At 36.7% G+C, this 21,714-nt stretch overlaps 1 protein-coding gene across 3 annotated transcripts in view; it reads right to left on the bottom strand.

Annotated features, from left to right (window-relative positions):
- Positions 1-16,596: 16,596 nt before the first annotated feature.
- The window catches only part of LOC121318709 (probable E3 ubiquitin-protein ligase MID2), a 136,692-nt gene continuing 131,574 nt past the window's right edge, over positions 16,597-21,714 (bottom strand). For all 3 annotated transcript variants that reach the window (XM_041255671.1, XM_041255670.1, XM_041255672.1), the window contains exons 8-10: positions 20,924-21,085; positions 18,076-18,283; positions 16,597-17,592 (exon numbers count right to left, since the gene is read on the bottom strand). In XM_041255671.1, the coding sequence (XP_041111605.1) occupies positions 17,190-17,592; positions 18,076-18,283; positions 20,924-21,085 (773 nt within the window). In that variant the 3' untranslated portion in view covers positions 16,597-17,189. The remainder of the gene's footprint in view (positions 17,593-18,075; positions 18,284-20,923; positions 21,086-21,714) is intronic.

Here is a 21,714-nt window from a genome sequence, read left to right as displayed (position 1 = left end):
TCATTTCCTAGCAGCCAAACCCCCATGGGCAGTAATAGGAAAATTCAGGAACATTATACATGCTAAATGTTCTATTTTAAAACCTGGGGGAAAAAAAAAAAATAACAACAAAAAAAACATTTCACATTTTAAACATTTCCATGAATTATATACAGGTCATTGTTGGTAGCAATTTTAATTACCAGCACCAGAAATATGGTTCAATAACGATAGCAGGAAAAAAATTACAAGGACATTTTGTACATGCTGGGGGCTCAAATATGAGTAAACTTTTAATAAAATTCCTTCAGTGAGAACCTTTTAATTTAATTGAGACCTCAGGGTAACCTGTAGTGGCAATGTTCACTTTAAGTAAATCAACTTTTATGCCGTTACAAACATTTCCAAATGCGAATCAGCATTTAACATGTGCCAGTTCATCCCAGACATTATGAAATTGTTAGGAAACATTACAATCTGTTCCCCCTGAAGGGGCTACCTTTGAATGCTTTCTCATTTGAAAAGCAGCTGGTTGTAGCATAGGAAATACAGTAGACTATAGCACTCAAGGCTATTAAACTGCCCTGACCAAATGATCTTCAAAGGCAAGAGTTAGAATTTTTTCCCGGATTTTCTCCCAATTTGGAATGCCCAGTCGCTTTCCTCCTCACCGCAGCAATTCCCCACAAGGTTCAGGAGACCTGAAGATTCAGTGGGCGTCCTCCGATCTCACGGACAAGCCAGCTTACTTTTTCACCCAGGAACAAGAGAGTGGATACCAGTGAGCTGCTGACCACTGGAGGACAAAGGACAGCTCGGTAGGTGTCCGCGCTGAGTTCACCGAGCACCTGGCCAGCAGGGTTCACCATAGAGCAATGAGGAGAAACGGTGCCTGCCAGTTTTAACTCCCTAATCCATGGGAGCATCTGAGTCACCATGCTGCTGCACTTCTACCAGGTGAGCCACTTGGGGATCATAATATTCAATAGCAGTAGTTTTGATGATCAAAGCAATGTGCATTAGCTCTCTGGCATATAGGATCCTTGGTGGAGTACTTTGCGTAACTGAACACTTTGAAGAATACTATTATAATGCCAGTGTATTTATTACCCTATGGAAACCCAATGGGGTCCTGATAGAGTAGCACACAGATACCAATATGGTATCATGGTAGTGTAGACAATTATTGACTCATACCATTGTTATAAAAATGACCTAAATAGTAAAAGATTCTACCAAGAGATCATGCCATTGTAGCTGCCCTTGTGCTACTATTGGCCCTTATTAGTACAAACCATTGCATTGACATTGAAGATCATTTGGTAAGAGTGGTGCTGGGGGTGGAATTGGTTCTTGTACCTCACAGCTCACCTCTGTGCAAATAGAATGTGACAGCTCAGAATGCACTTGTTGATGCCATTTTAATGATCTGTAACACCAATAAAAGGTGTTCATTCAAACTGCTATTTTAATCGGTTCTTGCACATTAGCTTAAAAAAATAATAATAATAAAGTATTCCGTCTTGTTAAATTCATCCAGACCACAATGCTCTAAAGCAGGAGTCGGCAAGTGACAGCCCCTTTGAGTTTCTTTATCAATGTATTACATTTTAAAAAACATTAATTTGATCCACCGCCTTAGCACCTACGCAGCCGGCTTCTGTGTTGTTGTTGTTGCTAGAGTGATTTTCTCACACCGCACGTCAGTGGTTGTTAGGCAACAGTTCGAAGGCACGCAGCCAACAAAACGTTGAAGTACGTAATCAACGTTTATGCAGTTGTATGCCAAGTGTTGAGCCAGCGGAACGACAGAGGTGAAGTTGGCCAAATTAAATAAATTGTTTGTTTTAATTTAAGAAAAATGTTTGTTTTTTTTCCTCTTGATGGGAGTAAAATGTACAATTTAATAACCACATGTAATGTTAAATGGGAATAGATTAAACCTGCATTTGTGTGTTATGGCTGCTTTTGGTGGGAATCCACGTACCTTTAAAATACTATTTGCGCACTTATTTTTGTTATTTATCTACAGATAAGCACTGTTTGAATTCTTTGTGGTTTTACATTGTGAATTCTGTGTGGTTTAAGATTGTTGACTGAAAGACCATAGCAGCAGTATAGCGGTAATGTCTTTGTTCAAATATTTCAATTTTTTAAAAATAAATACAGTATAATTGTACTTTGCCCAGCTTGTATCTGTAAGTATGTTGATACTGTGTAGGTTTTACAGCCTGACAATTGAATTAAACTGTTCAGTTTTGTTGCCGACCCCTGCTGTAAAGACTGGGGGAGTTTTAAACTGGACCCTAGCAAATGTTTAAATTTGCTTTGTTCTGAACATTTGGGGACTTCGAAAACTGTACTGGCAGCAAGCTTATTGTAAGTGGAAGTAATCAGAAATACACACCACTAAATCAAACAGGGCAGATGACCCCCAGCTCACGATAAAATGGGCTAGAAAATAAAGACCCTTTTTAAAATGTATTTATTTTGTTTATTAATTGCCATTTACTTTATTATTTTCTCCCAATTTGGCATGTCCAGTTATTTTTAGCCTCAGTTCACTGCTATCATCCCCGCGCTGACTCGGGACCGGCAAAGATGAACACACGCTGTCCTCTGAAGCGTGTGCTGTCAGCCGACTGCTTTGTTTCACACTGCAGACTCAATGTGCAGCCACCTCAGTTACACCGTTGGAGGACAATGCACCTCTGGGTAACTTACAGGCAAGCCGGCAAGTGTCCCTCCAGACTACAGGGGTAGCTGGTGCACAGCGAGCCGAGGACACCCTGGCCGACCTAAACAGCCCCCCCACCCTGGGCGTTGCTCGGCCAACTGTGCACTGTCCCTTGGGAGCTCTCGTATACAGTCGGCAATAGAATAGCCTGGACTCAAACCGGCAACCTCCAGGCTATAGGGCACATCCTTCACTCCACGCAGAGTGCCTTTACCACATGCGCCACTCGGGAGCCCTTTCAAATTGCTTTTAAGGGTTTCAGAGGAAGTAACCTTATTAATTCCTTCATCTGCTCACCACCCCCTCCCTCTCCACACCCTCACTAAACCTACTGTAGTTGGCAAACATCCATTCCTTTGTCTTTTACAGGAGAGCTCAGGGAAGATTCCATCTTAAATCTCAATACTTGCCTTATATAAATCCTATATCACTGTTTGTTTTTTGCTTAATTGGCTGTCTGACAGTGATATATAGTTTAAAAGCCGGGGAACATGGGTACAGTACAGTATGTACATTCTTTTAAAATGAAAGCACTGTCTGGTTGTTTTCCTTCCATGGAAACATCAAAAGAACTGCACAGGGATTTTTTTTCCCCCACTGGCATGGTATCATTGATTTATGTGATCCTTGCAATGTTTTTAATAAAGTACTGAATCAGTTCTTTTGCTTAGTTGTTTCTTAATTGAATCAATGCTGCCCTAGGTAAATCACTGTTGAGCAGAATTGCATTAGCCCCGCAGTTGACAGGTAATTCATACTTTTGTTTAAGATGTTCCCTGTATACAAGTTTGCATAATGTATATGCCATATGTAGCACATACACATGCCATTTGCCATATGTCCCTCACATTTTAAATGACATCTCTGACATTCATTCAGTTATGTATAAAAGATGCATCTCTTTGCTGCAAGGCTAATAGCTAAATCTGAAAAAGGGAAAAATGACTAGGTGGTCCATTTTTTTTCTTTTGCCATATATTTCCAGTTTCTCATTGTTTTTCAGTTTAGTGCTAATAATAAAACCCCTGGAGACACCACCTATATATGTCCATTCTAGATACAGTACAACGAGAAAGATGCCTCAGTGGGTTACCTATAGTACTGTATAGTGTCTCACATGGTTTTTCAATATTAACTTAGGAATACTCTGTTTTACATATTAAAAGGAGAGTTTTGCTTTTGGCAGACATTCTTCCAGATTCTTGTCTACAGATGGCTCAAATACCCTTTCAAAGAGGTTGAAATGAGTTACTGTTGTACCTGCTGATCTCTATAGCCCAAATGTGAATTAATAGCTGGCAGACACTGGTTGAACATTGGTTATCAGCTTTTAAGGAGGAAGGAAGCTTGAGTCCCTTAAACAACCTTTAAGGAATGTCATATGCAGGTACTGTATCATTTATCAAAGTCAAAACTAAACAATCACAGGGTGTTTGTGAAAAACCTTCAATGCTAAACTCTTAATGAGATGAGAGCACAATATTTTCTAGGGTGACCATTTTGGTGGAATACTAATTCGTGGCTCAGATGGCAGGTTACAGAATTGAATAAGGGAATTAAATTATTGATCAAACAACCTTTTCAAAGAAATAACAAGCATGTCTAAGCCATAGTTGGGAATAAACAAACAGAGCCAAAAGTCAAATGAAAGTAGATTGCGATGACTGACACTGTACATTTAAAAATGTTTGTTTGACATAAAGACATCATCTGATTTTCATACTTAAACTGTACATACAGTAATAAATGTATGCTAGGGTTAACAGTATAATAATTTAGAAATAGCTAGAAGGAACTAACAGCTGCATTCATGTAAATATATTGTACCTGTGGGAGACTTTCTGAAAAGGCAACATGTGCCTGTATTTTATATATATATATATATATATATAATAGGATACTCTGATATCTATATATATATAATATATAGTCACGTCTGTCAACGGTTACTTTCGGATATGAATATACGTACTAGCTTGTTATATACTGGCGGAATATCTAACGACACCCAAAAATTATGTCAGTATTATGGCACAGTGCAGACTCGTTGAGTTGCCATGAAAGCCTTTCCTTACAGCTCAATCCTGATCTGAACATCTTTGGCTTTTCAGTGGTGGGTCTCTCAAGCAGAGACTGCCGCTTGTGCCAAATTCTGTGGTGTTTTTTTCAACATTCAGACATTGCATGTTTTACCGAGAGAAAGCATTAATAACACTAAGATCAAGAAAGGGATTCAATGTGACTGCTGTCAAAATGTGATGATACAACGCAAAGACAGAAATAGAAAAAAGAAAGGGCTTAAAATCCCGTCAGCTGTGAGTTATTTTTTAATTAACGGCTATAATTGAAAACCATTATAAAAATAGGCTGTTGTTGTTGGCTTGCTGAGACACACAGTACTCATAATGTCGTAGAGAAGAACTTGAGCAGGTTGAGGAATTTTTCAATTTAACATAATAATACAAATTATATGTGTCTTACAGCATGACTTCTTTTATTTTATTCATTAATATGTAGTTAAATAAGAATAGTGAAATAGTAAAGCTAGTTTTTAGATAACTATCAGATGGATATCCATTTCTACTGTGTATTACATTATAAGCCCATAGTTTTTTGTTTTTTTTTAATACTTAACTGAGCTTGGCAAATGATTTTGTCATACTTGTCATTTTGGTTTGCAGTTTCCCTTCAGTTTGGTAATTGGTGGTAATTTAAGCAGTGTTGATTCCTTTGAAATGGGGAGATGAATGACAGTTACATGAGTCACTGCAGTGCTGTGCTCTTGTAGTATACTGTTGCATATGAACAGTAAGTTTTACATTGAAATATAGAGAGTGGAGGGTTTATTTAACTTAAAAGTGGCACACCACAGGCTTTAAAAAAAGTATATACCTTTTGACTCAGGATTTTCTTCTAATGAGAGGTAGGAAAATGCTTTTTAGATGTTGTTATACATTTTAATACAATGAAAGACATAGAAAGCTACACAATATAGAAGGCCACAAATGCATTCTAAGACATGACTGAAACATACCTGTTGTTTGTTCAGCTCACCCCTGACAGCGACACTTGTTACTTCAGGCCAGGCCATAAAAAACACACAGAATATCAACCAAGCAACTACAAAAATTAAAAGCCATAATAAAAAAAATATCCACTGTCACGGTCTCTCTGATAGTTTTGGGCAAAGAAGTCCAGAGTCATGGTGCTGCACAACAAAAGGCTCTATCACCCATAGTGTGTAGCCTGGTTTCAGGTAAGCTGTGAAGTCCTGCATCAGTAGATTTACATTGCGTGTATACTCATGCAGTGTCCTTAAGGTAACCTGGAGCTCGCTCATTCAATGCCTTCTTTGTAAGAAGCAGGACCTTAAAATCAACTCTGTATTAATGGCCTGGAAACTTGTACAATGTATATAAAAACCAAATAAAAATTTCTATCTGGTATTATTGTTTAACTAAGGTTAGTAAAGTAACTCAACCCTGTGGTTAATGCTAGAAAGAACACAAATAAAAAGCTAATTCCATACTAGAAATCGGACTAAGGTTACATATTTCTGGCACAAATAGCATGTTCTAGCAAACACTGCTTGTATTTGGAGTTGTTTTGACATTTACATGTTCTGTAAAATTGTGTAAGGCTGGATTGGCCATGGATTGTCATACAGTTTGAATTATTTATTTGCAACCCCCTTTTGCAGTGTTTCAAAAAAGATTATTGGAAATAATAGTAAAAAAAAAAAAAAAAAAAAAAAAAAAAAGTGTTTTTCTTTATTGTATAACTATAAGAGATGACATTGAGCCAATTTATTGAGGCCAGGTAGTAAGTGATAAAGTTTCACAGGTGTGAATGGGCTTCTAATCTAACACATTTATGAATAAAATATATGTATTTTCCTCTATCTTTAATATTTAATGTTGCTTGGGTTGTGGCATCTGTCATTGGTTGGATGCTCAGAGAAACTGTGCTTTGCAACAAGCCAAGAGCCAAGCCTTACACTTGTTTCATATTCTGCAGCTGTCACTTACAGCCCTCAGGCATACATTCACTCTATCTTTCCTCTCTGCCTCTTGCACACATAAATGTTCTTCATCTCATAAATGTAGCATATACCAGAGTTGTGAACACACAAGAGGCTCTACTGCCATCTTTTTTTCTTGTGTACATCAAGTTTTATACAGGGTTAGTCCATTGAGGTGGATCATTTGCTACACTGATACTTTGAGTCTTTTGATACCGATAGCTTATTTCAGAGAACTAAAAGGTCAGACACCAGCTAGGTAAGGCAAGGCTGAACTCTTTCAGATTCAGTGGCTTGGCAACATACACTGCTTCTTGTCTACGGTTCTCTTGATAGCGGCAGTGAAGGACGCTTGTGGATTTGCACTCCTGCTGAGTGAGCACGTGGGTTGTAGAGTGAGGTGCTAGAAATGGGGGAGAAAAAATGGGCGGAAAAACGTGATGATTGGGCACCGATGAGATTATGATGCAATGGGGTCTTTTCAATTGAGCTAAACACAGTAGTTATATACACTGCTGTTTTTCATAAATCATTAAAAAAGGACCCCCCAGGTACTTTTTTAATGATTGGTGAGATGAACATGTCTGTCTGTCTGACTGTACATGGTGAACAGTAAAACTCCTGATTTTACACCATCCAAGCCCAGGCTCTTATCATATGCATCTAGCCACCTATAGAAATGTAAGATTTGGCTTTAAAGAATTAACTACATTTTTAACCTGTGAAGTACAGTGCAATACTATGCATGCTCTGTGAGGTGTTTGATAGATGTTAATACAATAATACATGTAACATACTAGTTTATTTTATTAAACCAATATACCAGTTTAAAACCAGTGTGAATTTTCATCGTGGGACATTTTAGGAGAATTTTCAAAAAGGGTCTTTTAGTCTCACCGCTATACATTTAGACAGTGTTTTCATGTGAATAAGCCAAGACTTTTTGACATTGAACAATCCAGTCCATAAGGTATAAAGGACATTGGACTCCAGCTAATCGGATGGCCTGTTATTCACGCTCCCTTGCAATAGGTTTAGCATTGTTGCTAAGATTGTTCCTCACTCTCAGTAGTTTTATTTGGCATAGGTGTAAGCTGACCTTACTAGACCTCCGAGACCTTGGCTTGCTGTGCAGCTCTTTCCAGACCCACAATACATATTCCACTGTCAGTTTTGGCAAACTGTGCGTCTAGTCTATGCTAGCAAGGTAATTTCCACCCTCTCAAAATGTTACCATATTTGTATGTAAATCCCAGTTTAGCTTTTAAGACTTGGCATATGTGCAGCCCAGACAGGCTGTTATACAGACATCAAACAGGGCCCACCAGTGGAACGGCCCAATTGAAACAAAAGTTTGCTGAAATGTTTGAGTGAGTGTGACCTGTAAAAGGAGATGTAAATCCAATACCATACAGTACAGCTTGGCTTGTGTTTGTTGCAGCTGATCAAAAAGGGCTAAACGTTCATGCCTAAAAACACGGTTTAATGTAGTTTAGAAACAGAATATCTACGTTGTGGCTGAATGCCTGATTAAGTAGTTTTTTTAACCTCTTTTTCGCCCCCATCCCCTTACAATTTAGTGTTGCACCTTACCCTGTCTTGCTCACCCCTCCCATACGCTGCTATCCACTAATTATTATTGAGAAGGCAACACAGATAGATAAATATAAACATATTTAGAACTCTGAAAAATAATTCGTCACCTTAAAATGTCCAATACAGTATGTGTTTTCAACCCAAAACATTGAAAGAGTTCCAGAAAATGTGTTATTTGCAGCAGTCCCCGTCCCCCAGTCTGTTAATATAATTCTGGTCCCACTTCGAAAACAGAAAAACAAATCTCTTAAAATTCAGGTTCATTAGTGCCAATGCTGTTTCTTTAGCTATATTTAGAACTTCAAAGGCAGTGAGCACTCAAGGCTTCGGTAAAACATCAACAGTTTGGGGACTACCATGTTCTTTCTGTATTATTCTCCAAGAAACATTTTCTGTCTATTTATTAGAAAAAAGTTTCATGCTGTGTTTGGCATGGTTCTCCTCCAGGCAAATCAAGCCTCCAGATTAACAAGAAGTACTTAATCGAAAATGCACCAGCTTGATGCTATTACCCTTACAGTGCAGTTTTACTGCAACCTTTCGGTATGGTTTTATCATTTGCTGTTAATTAATTGGTATTTAAGCTAGTCCACTGCAGTTTGTTTTTATATGAAATTATTTGCAAATGGTCTAAAAATTTGCAAGCCAATTAGCTGAAACAAATACAGATCTTTTTTTGGCCAAACAGTCTCTGTGTTGGATTATTGCTTTGTGCCCAAGCAAGTTGCAGCTGTGAAAGTTCCAGTTCAAATCATGTTGATATCAATCTACTATTACAAACAAACAAGATCGATTTCAAACGCCCTTCTACTCAATCCCAGTGGCAAATGGAAACAAGGCATAATTCAGGAACCACATAAACGTGCTTGTATATATAATCATTCTCAATACTCTTTAACAAGTACTGGCCCATTAGCCTTAAAAAAGTTTACCCCAGTAAAACTGCATGCGAATTTTGCATTCCCATGATTATACTATGCATTTACAATAGTTTACCTTTACCTAGTTTTCCTTTACAAAATGGTCCATAAAAGTTTCCCAATGGATATTTTATTATATCTCAAGAACATCTTTGTCAAGAGGAACCCTAAGAGCAAACTTATGTAATGTACACAGCTGGAACTGTAATTCTTAAATCATAAGGGCTTTGCAATGAAAGAGTATTCTGAAATTTACCTCCACTTAACCAAACTATAAAACATGTTTTATTCTGCAAAGACTTGTGAAACTCAGTTCATCCTTTTACTTTGGTCCCACAGCGGCTCCCCAGCTGCATTACAGCGGTTAATCTTATGCTCACTTTACGAGTATACATGTGTTACTTATGATACAATTGCACACACAGATTACTGTTCTGAGACACAGAACATGTATTAGAATGTTTGACCAGGAATAAGATGCATTCCCTATGATAACTCTAGCACGATTCAATCAGCATTAAAAAATGAAATTGCTAGTGGGCCACCTGGTAATTGTGCCACATGTAACTCAACTCATCCCTAAACAAAGAATCATAAAAAATAAAAATAAAAAAATAAAAACTAGGAGGTACATGAATTCATAATACCTAAATGAAGGGAGTGCTAAAATAGTAGTCTGGTTCTGAATTTGCATGTTGCCTTGCTCTATACACCTCTTACTGTGCCTATTCTCTCTCTCTCTCTCTCTCTCTCTCTCTCTCTCTCTATCTCTCTCTATCTCTCTCTCTCTCTATATCTCTCCTATATATCTCTATATATATATATATATATAATATATCTATATTATATACTTTTCCATCAACTTCTTCCCAAAATGTCCTGATATAAATTTTTGTTTACCTACATTACCTTTTCCTTTTTGATATTGCTTTTGGTACACATCAGGTTTCCTTTTTCAAATTGTGTATGTTTTCATGTATTTATTTTTTAACCTTATTCTGTTATAACCTTTTTGGACTTTTGCTGGCTATACTTCATTGAAATGAATCCATACTTTACCGAGCCAAAACTAAAACAATATACCAAATTTCATATTTTGGAACTCTGAAACACTTCTTTATAAAATGTTCCATTTTCAGATCAATTGCCGACAAAAAAAAAAAAAAAGTGTTAATAGTTTAAAAAAATTTAAAGTTTTAAAACAACCAGGACATAATTAATTCAAACACGATTTTGTGGATCAAGTAGCTGCGGCAGGTTTGTATGCTGGAAATGAACTGTGTATTCATTTTTCCAGATTTGATCCAGCTGTGCACATTCCTGAAACCCCTTTGCTTAAGACCTATCAAACCTTTAAAATGATATATGTTATTAATGCTGGAATATGGTTATTACCGGCAGATATTGTTATGTTGTTGTATTGATTGGGGTTGCATGGCTTACAGCATTTAATCTTACCCAAATATTTTTTTGTTCTTTACAGTTATTACTTTCAAAAAAATGTTCTTAACCTCTCACAGGTCCAATATTTTTTTGCTGCTTTGTGACACCTGAAGTCAAATTTTTCAGCACTAAAATCATGGATTCCCTTAAACAAGGTGGCATCAGGTTGTCCAGGATTAGCGATAATCAGGGACTGTGACAAATTGGATATACTGTATATTAATTTCCTGTGTGTATCCCTTCATTTCTCTGAATAAGCAGTTCTTTACAATCTGTACCATATAAGTGATAGTAAACCCATACATCCCATTTAATCTCCATGTATAACACTTTTGGAAACAAATCTTTTAAATTTAGCACTGGACAAGACCAAAAGAACACATCTATATCATTGAGCTGGTTATTGTTTAATTGACTGCAATGCAACTTATTCAATAATTTTTTCCATATGGTAGCAATCGTCCAAGCCTGAAGAGCCCGTTCAGACAAAGGCAGCTTTCTGCTGCTCTCAAATCCCTAATTTCACTTTTTAATTTCTTTTACAGTTGGCTTCTTCATCTGTTAAATTGGTTGCCCCCGTGCAAAAAAAGGTTAATCTCAAGTAAATGTAGTTTCTTTAAGTTCCAATTAATTTGTTGTCACACTGCAGTTTAAATGCTGCGGGTGTGAACTGTTTTAATGAGCAGCTGTTAAGCCTCTAATTACTTCAGCAATTAATACCGTAATTACAGGGCGTGCACACTACAACATAGCTATAATGAACACTATGCTCTTTTGTCAGCTGGTAGGCAATCTGTTAGTTGTGTAAATGAAATTTAATACTATATATGGTTAATTCAAGCAAGTTCCATTCATTATATAGTGTTCCTTCTTGAATCAAGATGAAGAGAGCACTTTCTTTGATACATCATGTCATGTCAAATTCATTATGATGCAAAAGAATGTAACACAGGTCACAGATTGCGACAACATCTCTCATAAGTGACAAAGGATTTTATGTGAGAAACAGTTTGGCCAGAATCTCACCTTCCAGTCTAGTGACTTCTAACATCAGCCAGAGAAAGAGCACCATCAACTTCATAAAATGGAGATGCAAAGGTAGCAGTTTGGGGAAAAAAAAAAAAAAAAAAAAAAAAAAAAAAAACCTGGAGACATGCATAATATATGTTAGATCATTCATCCACCAATCGGGAAGCTCCATTGCAGGGCACTACCACACAGTTGCTGACAGCGGGATATTCAGATAAAATGTCTAGCTTTAGAAAAGAGAAATGGAAAGAACATTAAACGGGTAAATAAGTCTATGAATTAGGAGATGCCAATAAAGGCAGTGTTTTAGCAGTATCTTATCACAATAACATTCTGATTATTAGGCTTTACTTTGTCTCTAAAGTAACTCTTATCTTTAAAAAACAGACAGTAATCTCCTCTAATCAGGGTTCTATTGTTAAGTAAATTTCACAGGATTACAAGATGACTTTTGCTATTTGAACAAAGAAAATGAATAATTTAATACTATCTTCATTATCTGGTACCTCAATGTTTGTGCTTCCAGTGGGCAGTGGAGACCACCATGGTGTTAAATGGTTTCCCTTGAAACCAGTACCATGGGATCAAACACATCCATAGGCCTACTGCACGCTTAACAGACAACATTTAGACAACATTGGTAAGGGTTGTATGCACAACAAAAATGCAGTTATTAGCTCTGGAAGCCCTTTAATAAATCAATAATACTATGTTAATCATCTTTGAAGTGGGGAAAAAAATCACAGTTGAGTAAACACGTAATAGCTCACAGCTGTTAAACTGCAACAGCTAATGGCTAAAGACATAAACAACCTCTCTGGTCAGACTGACAGGTCATTGTTAGACAAGACTATCGGGTGAATAAAAATAGGGTAATGCCTCATTGCAAGTAGCAGTAACTACACAAGGTGTGCTTATTTTAAAGGAAGAAGGCATCTCTGATGCTGTTTATCCCAGGGGATACAATAGAAATACAATGAAAATAAGTCTGTGATAGAGAAGCTGTACAAGTTTTAGGCTGGTGTTTAAAAAATTTAAATAGCCCTCAATTAGCCCATTTAAGAACCAAAGTATTATAGGGCTTAATAAGTTACATTATCAAAGAAAGATATTCAAAACTCCACATTTCCTTTCAAAAAGGAAAACATACCCAATAAGTTACCATACTAGAAACAAAATAGTCACAAAATCAGATAGCGCTAATGACAACTAGGAGTAAAAAGCCTTGAGAATCTTTCCCATTGTGTACTGATATGTGCACTTTTTGTAATGCAATAGAAATACCTGTGCACTTACATAATACTTAATGTGTACAGTAACTACATCCACTGAAATGAAGGGAATCTTTGAAAGAATTGCAGCTATGTCTGCACCTCTCCCTTGTGCTATGACACAGTGTGAGTCAAGCAAACACCTTTTGAAGAAATCTTTTGCTATCTTGATTTAATTGTCCCCAAGTTCTTCACATAAATAGTGTTATTTTACATAGAATACACAAAAAATGATTTTCCTATAAAACTTCAGTGCTGTGGTGGTGGTGCGAGGACTGTGTATAATAAGGTTGATGATAAAACAAACGTCACAAACACAACGTCAGTAACAAAACTAAAAACAATGGCCTGTGGATTTAAAGTTGTATCTGCAGAAAACAGAGATACATTTGTGAAAGAGCGGAATAATGCAGAAACACAGTAAGCAACATACATTTAATAAGAAATGACCTCGGCCCCATGCCCTCAGCCATAGCCACATCAGGCAGTTTAGACTGATGGCCCTCAGAAATCAGAGGGGCTTGATGAGGAAATCGTCCAACTCCAGCCTCCCAAACAGCCATGCAAATTTTCTACTCAGATTCTTAGTAATAATACATGTAGTTTTTCAGCCGAGGGGGGCTGTCCAATTATTATTAGTAGTGATGTTTAAAAATAATTGTTAAACTTTATTTATTTTTTTATTTTCAATTCTGGTTTCCCAATGTTTTTCTCAACACTCCTTCAGTTGTTAAACAAGCATTGCAATTTCTACAATTTCCATCTGTTACGTCACCATGTATATAATACACACCGAAACTGTACATCAAAGGGTGTAATTCTATCTCAGAATTTATATGTCATCAGAAAACCTCTATAGAATTACAGACGCACTGTGTACATTTGGGGGTACATTATTCCTATTGTATATAATTTTACCGAAAGTACATTTAACTATTTACCACAACAACCAATTTAACATAAGCAGTTATACACAGCTGTTTTTATTACTTTTATAGCAGCCAAAATTTATGCAGATACAGATATGCTCAACATTTCATTGGAATTCCCCTTAGAAATCCTATCTAGGTTAAAAAAATCCATTGAGACTTTCTTTATCACTTGTTTATATATATATATATATATATATATATATATATATATATATATATATATATATATATATATATATATATATATATGCTACATTAACTATTACTGCATAGCAGAGGAACTGCAGGTCACTGTCAAACCAATTTCCTATTTTTGATTTTCCTCAAACTTTGAAAAGTTTCAAATCTCTCTCAAAGGATTATTTCTTTTTGTTTGTGGATACTCCAGTATATGATGATTTTTTTACCCAGGTATTTTTAGATTAGTCATAACGAGAATATTATTAGAATTTATAGGCAACTGTATTCATATTTTTTCTCCAAAACATTTCTAATGTTGTTTTGTTACTGAAACCAGATTAATTCTATTAAAAGAATGCATGCAGGTTGCTTTCTAAATGATAACTGAGGGTTCGTTCCAATGGTATTTTGCTACAGCAAGTCCTAGAGTTTGTTGGGAAAAAAAACCCAAAAACAACAACAAACAATATGTGCTTCTACACCATAAACCTTGAAAAGTCTACATTCAGGTGCACTACCTGTGTGGGACATTAAGGTGCCGGAAACCTGAACAATCTTGAATAAAAGTTAAATGTCATTGATTGAAACTCCATGGTGTCATTGCAAAAAAAATCCCCCCCCCAAAAAAAAAAACAAACAAAAATTTAAAAAAATACATGTCTTTTCTAACCTGTATGCATCCATTTAAGAGACATGATAGGTGAATTTAGGTATTTGTGCAACAGAATTAGCATACATGAATAACATTGATTGTCACTTGTTATGATCAAAATACTCCCCTGTCAAAAAGCTGAATAGCATTTACATCATGTTTTATACCATCATTAATCTTTGCATAAAATAAACAATTTCAACATTTTTAGGGGTCAACAGTGAACACTAAAACTTTGGGGCTTAGGGGTACCAATATATTTTCCCAAAAATATAGAAACTGAAATAACAGATGTCACTACATATAAAATTAGTAAAATATAATTTTAAATCTAGGTGAGTGAGTATTTCTACAAACAGGGTGGCAACACCAGTTTTAATGGCTGATGAGCATATGCAGATCAACTAGTAAATGCATGCACAGGAACTACTTGATTAAACATTACGGGGACTTGTACTAAAAAAAAAGGGCATTGATAGCTGTAATCCAGGTTAAAAAAAAAATAAAAAATTAAATAAATCAATAAATTACCAACAAGTCAAAAACATTAGTTTAGATATTTTCTAAGGCTAGTACAGGCAAGAATCCTACCCAAAAAAAAAAAAAAATGGTGAGGTTGAAAGAGACCAAAATTTAAAAGGGTCACCAGTAACTGCTAGTAAAAATCCAAATAAACTAGTACAGGGAAGAACTGACTGACAAGAATGCATCACATGCACCCTTGTGCCCTGTTGTCTTTCAATTGCCCAGTTCACCGATTTGCTTTTTTTGAAAGCAGCGGACTGGAGACCGGGTGACAAGTTTCAGATAGTTTGGATAAAAAGTGAAACTACTACACTGAACCTACAATTAAGATTTCAACATACATCTGGAATCTTGACAAGGTGATGGACATGGTATGCATGGGTGAGTCCACAGCAACTTAACACCAGCACACCGTAAATAAACTCTGGAGGTTGTAAGATCCAATCCAAAGCGTTTTGTTTTTTCATGTTTCAACCATTTATGAATTTGGTTAATAACGACTAGGCCAAAAGAAAACAAACAATGTTTTGTAGGCAAGATAAAAATAAATGACCCTTTAAAGATTATGTTTTGGAGACTAGGTTTACTGCTTGTACAGTATTCAAAAAAATGACTTCAGACCTGGAGTTGGCAGTGTTGAATTAGGAATACCCCATGCAATGGGAATTGTGTTATAAAGAGGTAATGTCTTATTAATATGGCAGACACCCACCTAACCATATACAGTACTGTGCAGTTGATTTAAAGTTATTTTCCTCAAAAAGAGTCATCTCGGGTGAGCTTTATAGTGCAGTACAATTTGTTTTTGCACAATGTATTAAATTCTAAAAGTAATCAAAAGGCTACCATTGAAATAAGATTGTATTATGATTACACTGTGTAACAATTATTATTTTTTTTGTTGTTCCTGGGTAGTAAGTGTTATTTCCTAATTGCTTATGCATCAAAAGTATAGAAAATGGCTATTATTCCCCACAAACTTTGCTTTTGTGACCAGGACAATGATGAAAGTAATACAAAGATGACTACAAAAGATTTAGAAGTGAGTAGTTTTTCGAGAGCCATTTTACAGTGTAATCGTAAATCTCGAAAAACTACTCACTTCTAAATCTTTTGTAGTCATTTTTGTATTACTTTAGTATAAATACATGTTCATTTGGATTCACATGTTGCTTTTTCTGACTATGTGAACGAAAAGACACACATTTGCCCGTTTTCCCATTGGAAATAGTGATATTTTGAAATATCACTGTCCTGGTCACAAAAGCAAAGTTTGTGGGGAATAATAGCCATTTTCTATACCTTTGAGGCATAAGCAATTAGGAAATAACACTTACTACCCAGGAACAAAAATTGTGTTACATAGTGTTATTGTTGTTTCCATTTCATTTACATATTAATATGGACAGAAGCATGTGTCATTAAAAAACATAAAAAAAATTAACACAACACAAAAAAACTATTTTGGAGTTCTCCAACTCCCTCTACATCAGAGTGTAAAGTTGTGCGTGTTCTCGGTTTTCTCTTGAAAGATGATTATCCCACTTTTCTAAAAATGCAGCCACACTTTCCCAAGCTACAGACCCTTTCTGAAAGCGGCAAAGCGTCTACATTCTACCAAAATATAATTTAAAAAGAAACACTCCCCCATTTATGTTTACACAGAAAATAAAATAACTCTCTAAAGTGCAATATGGATACAATAAACTTGACGAAGCAATCCAACTTATTATTCATAAATAATATTTAACATTTTTTTTTTTTTTTTATACAAGAGTAGTAGTCACACTAAAGTCAACCGCTGCGACATTTAACTGTATACAGCATATTGTTCTCATAATAATATTTTAACAAAAACAAGAAACAACAAAAAAACAACAACTGTCTGCTGTACTTTCTCCAGCCTATTGACATGATTTCATCTTTGATAGGTAAGGCGATTCCTGAGGCCTGCAAATGCATTCCTGCTGCTCTGTGCAGTCTACAAAGTCAGGGACAGGCAGTCCTGCCAGTATCATCATGGATTTGTTCCAGATCATGAAGGTGGGAACCACAGGGAGGATGAAGGAGATGTCAAAGGTGTGAAGGTGTTGCGAGTTCATGGCATCGTAGAAGGAGAGGGCGTTGTTGTCATAGTCCAGGAGGACACCCAGTCTTCTCAGCTGCAGGCTGGCATCTACCAGCATCTCCTTGCTGTTGTGTCTAACGATAAAGTTGTTGCTGCAGCGCGAGAACACCCACGACGATGAGTTTTTTCCGCTCCACTCGTTCTTTGGTGCTGATTTATAAGCAACACCTATCGCATACCTAAGGGAAACAAAGCATAGGGTTTCTTGGAATGAGAAAAAAATACATATGTCTGTAAAGAAAATCAAAGTAGCCATTTGTCAGATCTCTTTTACAGGGATGGGAAACCTCCAAGGAACACCAGCTGGTGTTGGTAGTTTAGTAAGGTTTACTCTCATTTCAGGAAATATAATAAGCTATCTACTTTATGGAAAAAAACAATGTATTACAGAGAAAATCCTTAGACAAGCACAAGGGCAAGTCCCTTACTGTTCTTTAGAAGTACTATATTAATACAAATTTCAAGTGTTTCTGACATGGCTTAAAGCATTAATTATAAGCCTTGGCAAACAGAAGTATAAATTACAACTGTATTTGCAAGAGAATACCAGTTCAGTAGCATAGCAGCTACAACTGAAAAGACTGAAAACCCAAAAATACAAAATCTCCAATAAGGTGGCTAGTTGGTATTGTTTGTTGTGAGGTGGGGTTTGGCCTTCTTACCAGGTGCAGGCACCCAAAAGGACTTCCCAGTAATGACAGCCGCTGTCAATAAAGACATTGCCAGCTGCTCCATAGGCCCCTGCACTGCTGAACCTTTCAGGAGTGTGGCTCTTCTTCAGTGAGCTCTCATCCTTCTCCATCGTCAGGCAGTCATTAGACAGGCGCAGCTTCTTATGGGCTGTTTTGGGGTCCAGTTTAAATGGCTGGCCTGGAAGATATCAAAAAATCAATTATACCTTTTCAATGTCAGGTTAAGGGTTAAACAATTTTGTCAAATGTCAAATAAACATACTGAGAGCTGCTGTTTCCAGCTACTTTGTTACGTTACACAGAATACTGAGCACTTCGCCGTGGGACCTGATTTGCATGCGACTGCTGGAAGACAGTGATCCTTCACACATTTTTGTTTACTCCACTCTGACCTGAAAGCTAAGTATCCTGACTCATTGTGAAAAGCTAGAATTATCAACCATGGTTAAAGATTCAAGGCACCAAAATATTTCACACATGCTTAAGAGCAGATTCTGAGCTAGCAGATTCCTCTGGGGCATTAAAAACATGCACCCATATGTGAGGTGCCATCTTTACAATATAAGTGCTATGATGACATAATCCACAATGATACCTTGAACTACTATGAGTTCTGTAACAACATGTGCCACTCTGGTATGTGACAGGAACAGGAACTCAACGTACCTCAGTATAGTCATGCCCTTGAATTTAAATTGCGAAACCTGTCTTCAGCCCTCACTTAATGAGCATCAGAAATGCTCCAGTTCTTTCAATTGTCTTTTTCTTATATAACAAGTCAATCGAAATTCAATAGTATGTGAAATGCTAGGACAAACACCCAATATTATATGCATTATTAAGCCTTTTCAGCAACAGAGTTGAAGAAAAGTGGAATGTGTCACTTTGAAAGCTGGGATACATGACATAAAATGTTGGCTTTGTATATTTCAGTTACTTAAACATCAAGGGGTGAATGTACACTAGCAGCACCCCCCCCCCCCCCCCCCCCCCCCCCCCTTAAAGTTGCATTTCGTTGTTTCGACAGCAGGTAACAAAGTTGTTCCAGTGATCTCAGAATATCTGTACCTCAAAAACAAATCAATTAAAACAGAACAGAAGTTAGCGGGGCAATTTGCCTTTTATGACTGAGCTATGGGGCGGAAGCTCTTATGGACCCTGCTGACACAATTCCTGACTGTACACAGGTGCCCTAGCCCCTCAGTTTTCATGAACAACATACTCACATGCACACTGCACTTCAGAAGGTTGCACAATGATATAGATGTAGTCTAAATAAATGCAATTTCTGTTCCATTATGAAAGGACATCAACTGAATTAACCCTGACCCCATTACTGGATACACAGTGTAAATACTCTTGTGTGTGCCCTTTTGGCCAGGCTACAGCAGTTAAATCAGTCACTCAAATTAGTCAAGTGCAAATAGTTTTACATCAAAGTGAGGCTCATTTTTTATACAAGACCATTTCTGACTTTTCATAAGCGGTCATCAACACAACAGCAAATGCCTTAAACTCAGGCCGCTTATTAACTGCTATTAACTCATTTGAATATCCACCAGGCATTTGACGGTGCACCGATGAGTGACAGTGTGAGACGTGTGAAATTATTTTCTGTTATAAAAATCTCTGCTGGGTATTTCGATAGTCTTAAGGGATCTATTAAATCTGTCTCTACATATTTCCAATGCAGTTTATTTTTTGTGTGTTCTAATTTTGGAGTGCATAATAATGTAACCCCATTTCTACAATTCACCACATATGGTCTCAGCGGTATATACAGTAGCTTTAACATTGTGGTGACGTACCCTATGAAATAGTTGGGCATGCACATAAAGCATTGGTTTTTATTACACGGAAAGCAACATGTCACATGACCACAATATGGCAGCCATACAAAGTTGAAATGAATGGTATGTTTTTTAATTTATTTATTTATTTTTTTTATGGAGTTTCCATAGCATTGAAAATATTACTAGTTTACCCAGTTTTCCCAAGTTTTACTGAAAAAGTCTTGCATAATGAGATTCTAATATTACATACATTTTGCTTTCATATCCTTTGCAGACAGATGCTACAGTACATGAAGCACATGAACAATGTAGATACAGCTCTTATTTGCATATCTTTCTGTCTGTAATTAAGTGATGGCTCACAGACATTTGGAGTGAAATATGAAAGGTTTAGCTCTACTGAGGTATAAACAGATTTTTCTCTTTACATGCCACTGCACTGTTTGACAGCCTATCATGTTTGTAACCTGTATGGATAACATCTGTAACTAGCAACACAATGTACATTTCATTTCTCAGGCACGTTAGTTTAGCTCTGATCTTCAGCATCATCCTGGAATAAACAGAAAGAAAACTGCTCCCCCCCCCCCCCCAGTTGTATAACATTTTCTAATGGATAAAGTTGATCAGGTTCACCAAGAAAGACCAGTTAAAAGAATCATGTTATATTGTCTACTCAGTGTCTGGTTTTCACTGTAATAGCTGTAAACTTGTGGATTACAAGTGATTGAGTCTGAGGGCATTACTGTGCAATCAGGATGACTTTTGTAACACACAGACAAAAATTTTGATCATTACACCAGGAACTTGAAACTGTAGTCTCTTTAAAAAGCGTGACAACAGGACCACAAAATAAAAGCAAATACAAGTGAACTTAAAGAAGATGTACCTCTTTGTTTTTACTGTAAAATATGTAGAACAAACCAGATTACATAATGATGGAAAAGTGCATGTTCACTTCTTGTGAAAGTTACTTTAAAAATCCAGCGGACGCTTATCCGATCCGAGTAAAAGCAACGACTTACTGTTCGTCTTGAGCTTGGCTGGATCGCTGTTCCGGCTGCCAGCCTGGTTTATAGCCTTGACAAAGAAGACATAGCGAGTGCCGCTCTGGAGCCCGTGCACTGTGTAGTGGTTCTGTTTGATGTTGGGGACGATCATCCAGCTGTCCACAGAGTTGTACAAACCTAAAAGCAAGAGCAATTAAACAAAAACGTGATCAATGTGGTCACCAGCGAGCAGGGAGATTAGTACCTATGACTAGACCATTTTTTAGCAAAATAAATCTGTCAGCATTTAGGTATTATTCAAGCAGCTTCAATTCCTACGGCTGTGCACAGGACTGCTTTGGTAATGACCTTGCATGCAAGCGACTCTGTATATGGTACAAATGGCATAACATACAAAAATAAAATAAAAAATAAACCTGCAATTCACAGCTCTGTTTGTCCCCAGTGCCCTGATCTTTCTAAAATACAAGACTGCTTTTTAAAAAAGTGAAAAACTGTGTTTTCTGTCACCAGTCAAGGGGAAATCAAAATCATGACTAAATGGCTTTATGTCTTCGGAGAAGACATTTATTTTCTTTGGTGCTGCTTTACACTGTGTCATGACATGCAACTTTCCAATCACATACGGTATAATGCAGGACAGACTAACAGTAAGTTCTCTCTCTCCTATAATAAAATGCATATATGTCACTCCCAACTGTGTACTGTTTTTATAGAAAAAAAGAACAATTCAATAAGAAAAGGTCAATTAAATTCAGCAAACTTTATCTTATCTAAAATGCATATCCAACACACAGTGGGCTTAA

This window comes from Polyodon spathula, chromosome 7, assembly GCF_017654505.1.
Source record: "Polyodon spathula isolate WHYD16114869_AA chromosome 7, ASM1765450v1, whole genome shotgun sequence".
NCBI classification, from domain to species: Eukaryota; Metazoa; Chordata; class Actinopteri; order Acipenseriformes; family Polyodontidae; genus Polyodon; species Polyodon spathula.
Note: the sequence above shows the minus strand (reverse complement) of the source record. Positions and strands in the feature narration are given on the sequence as shown.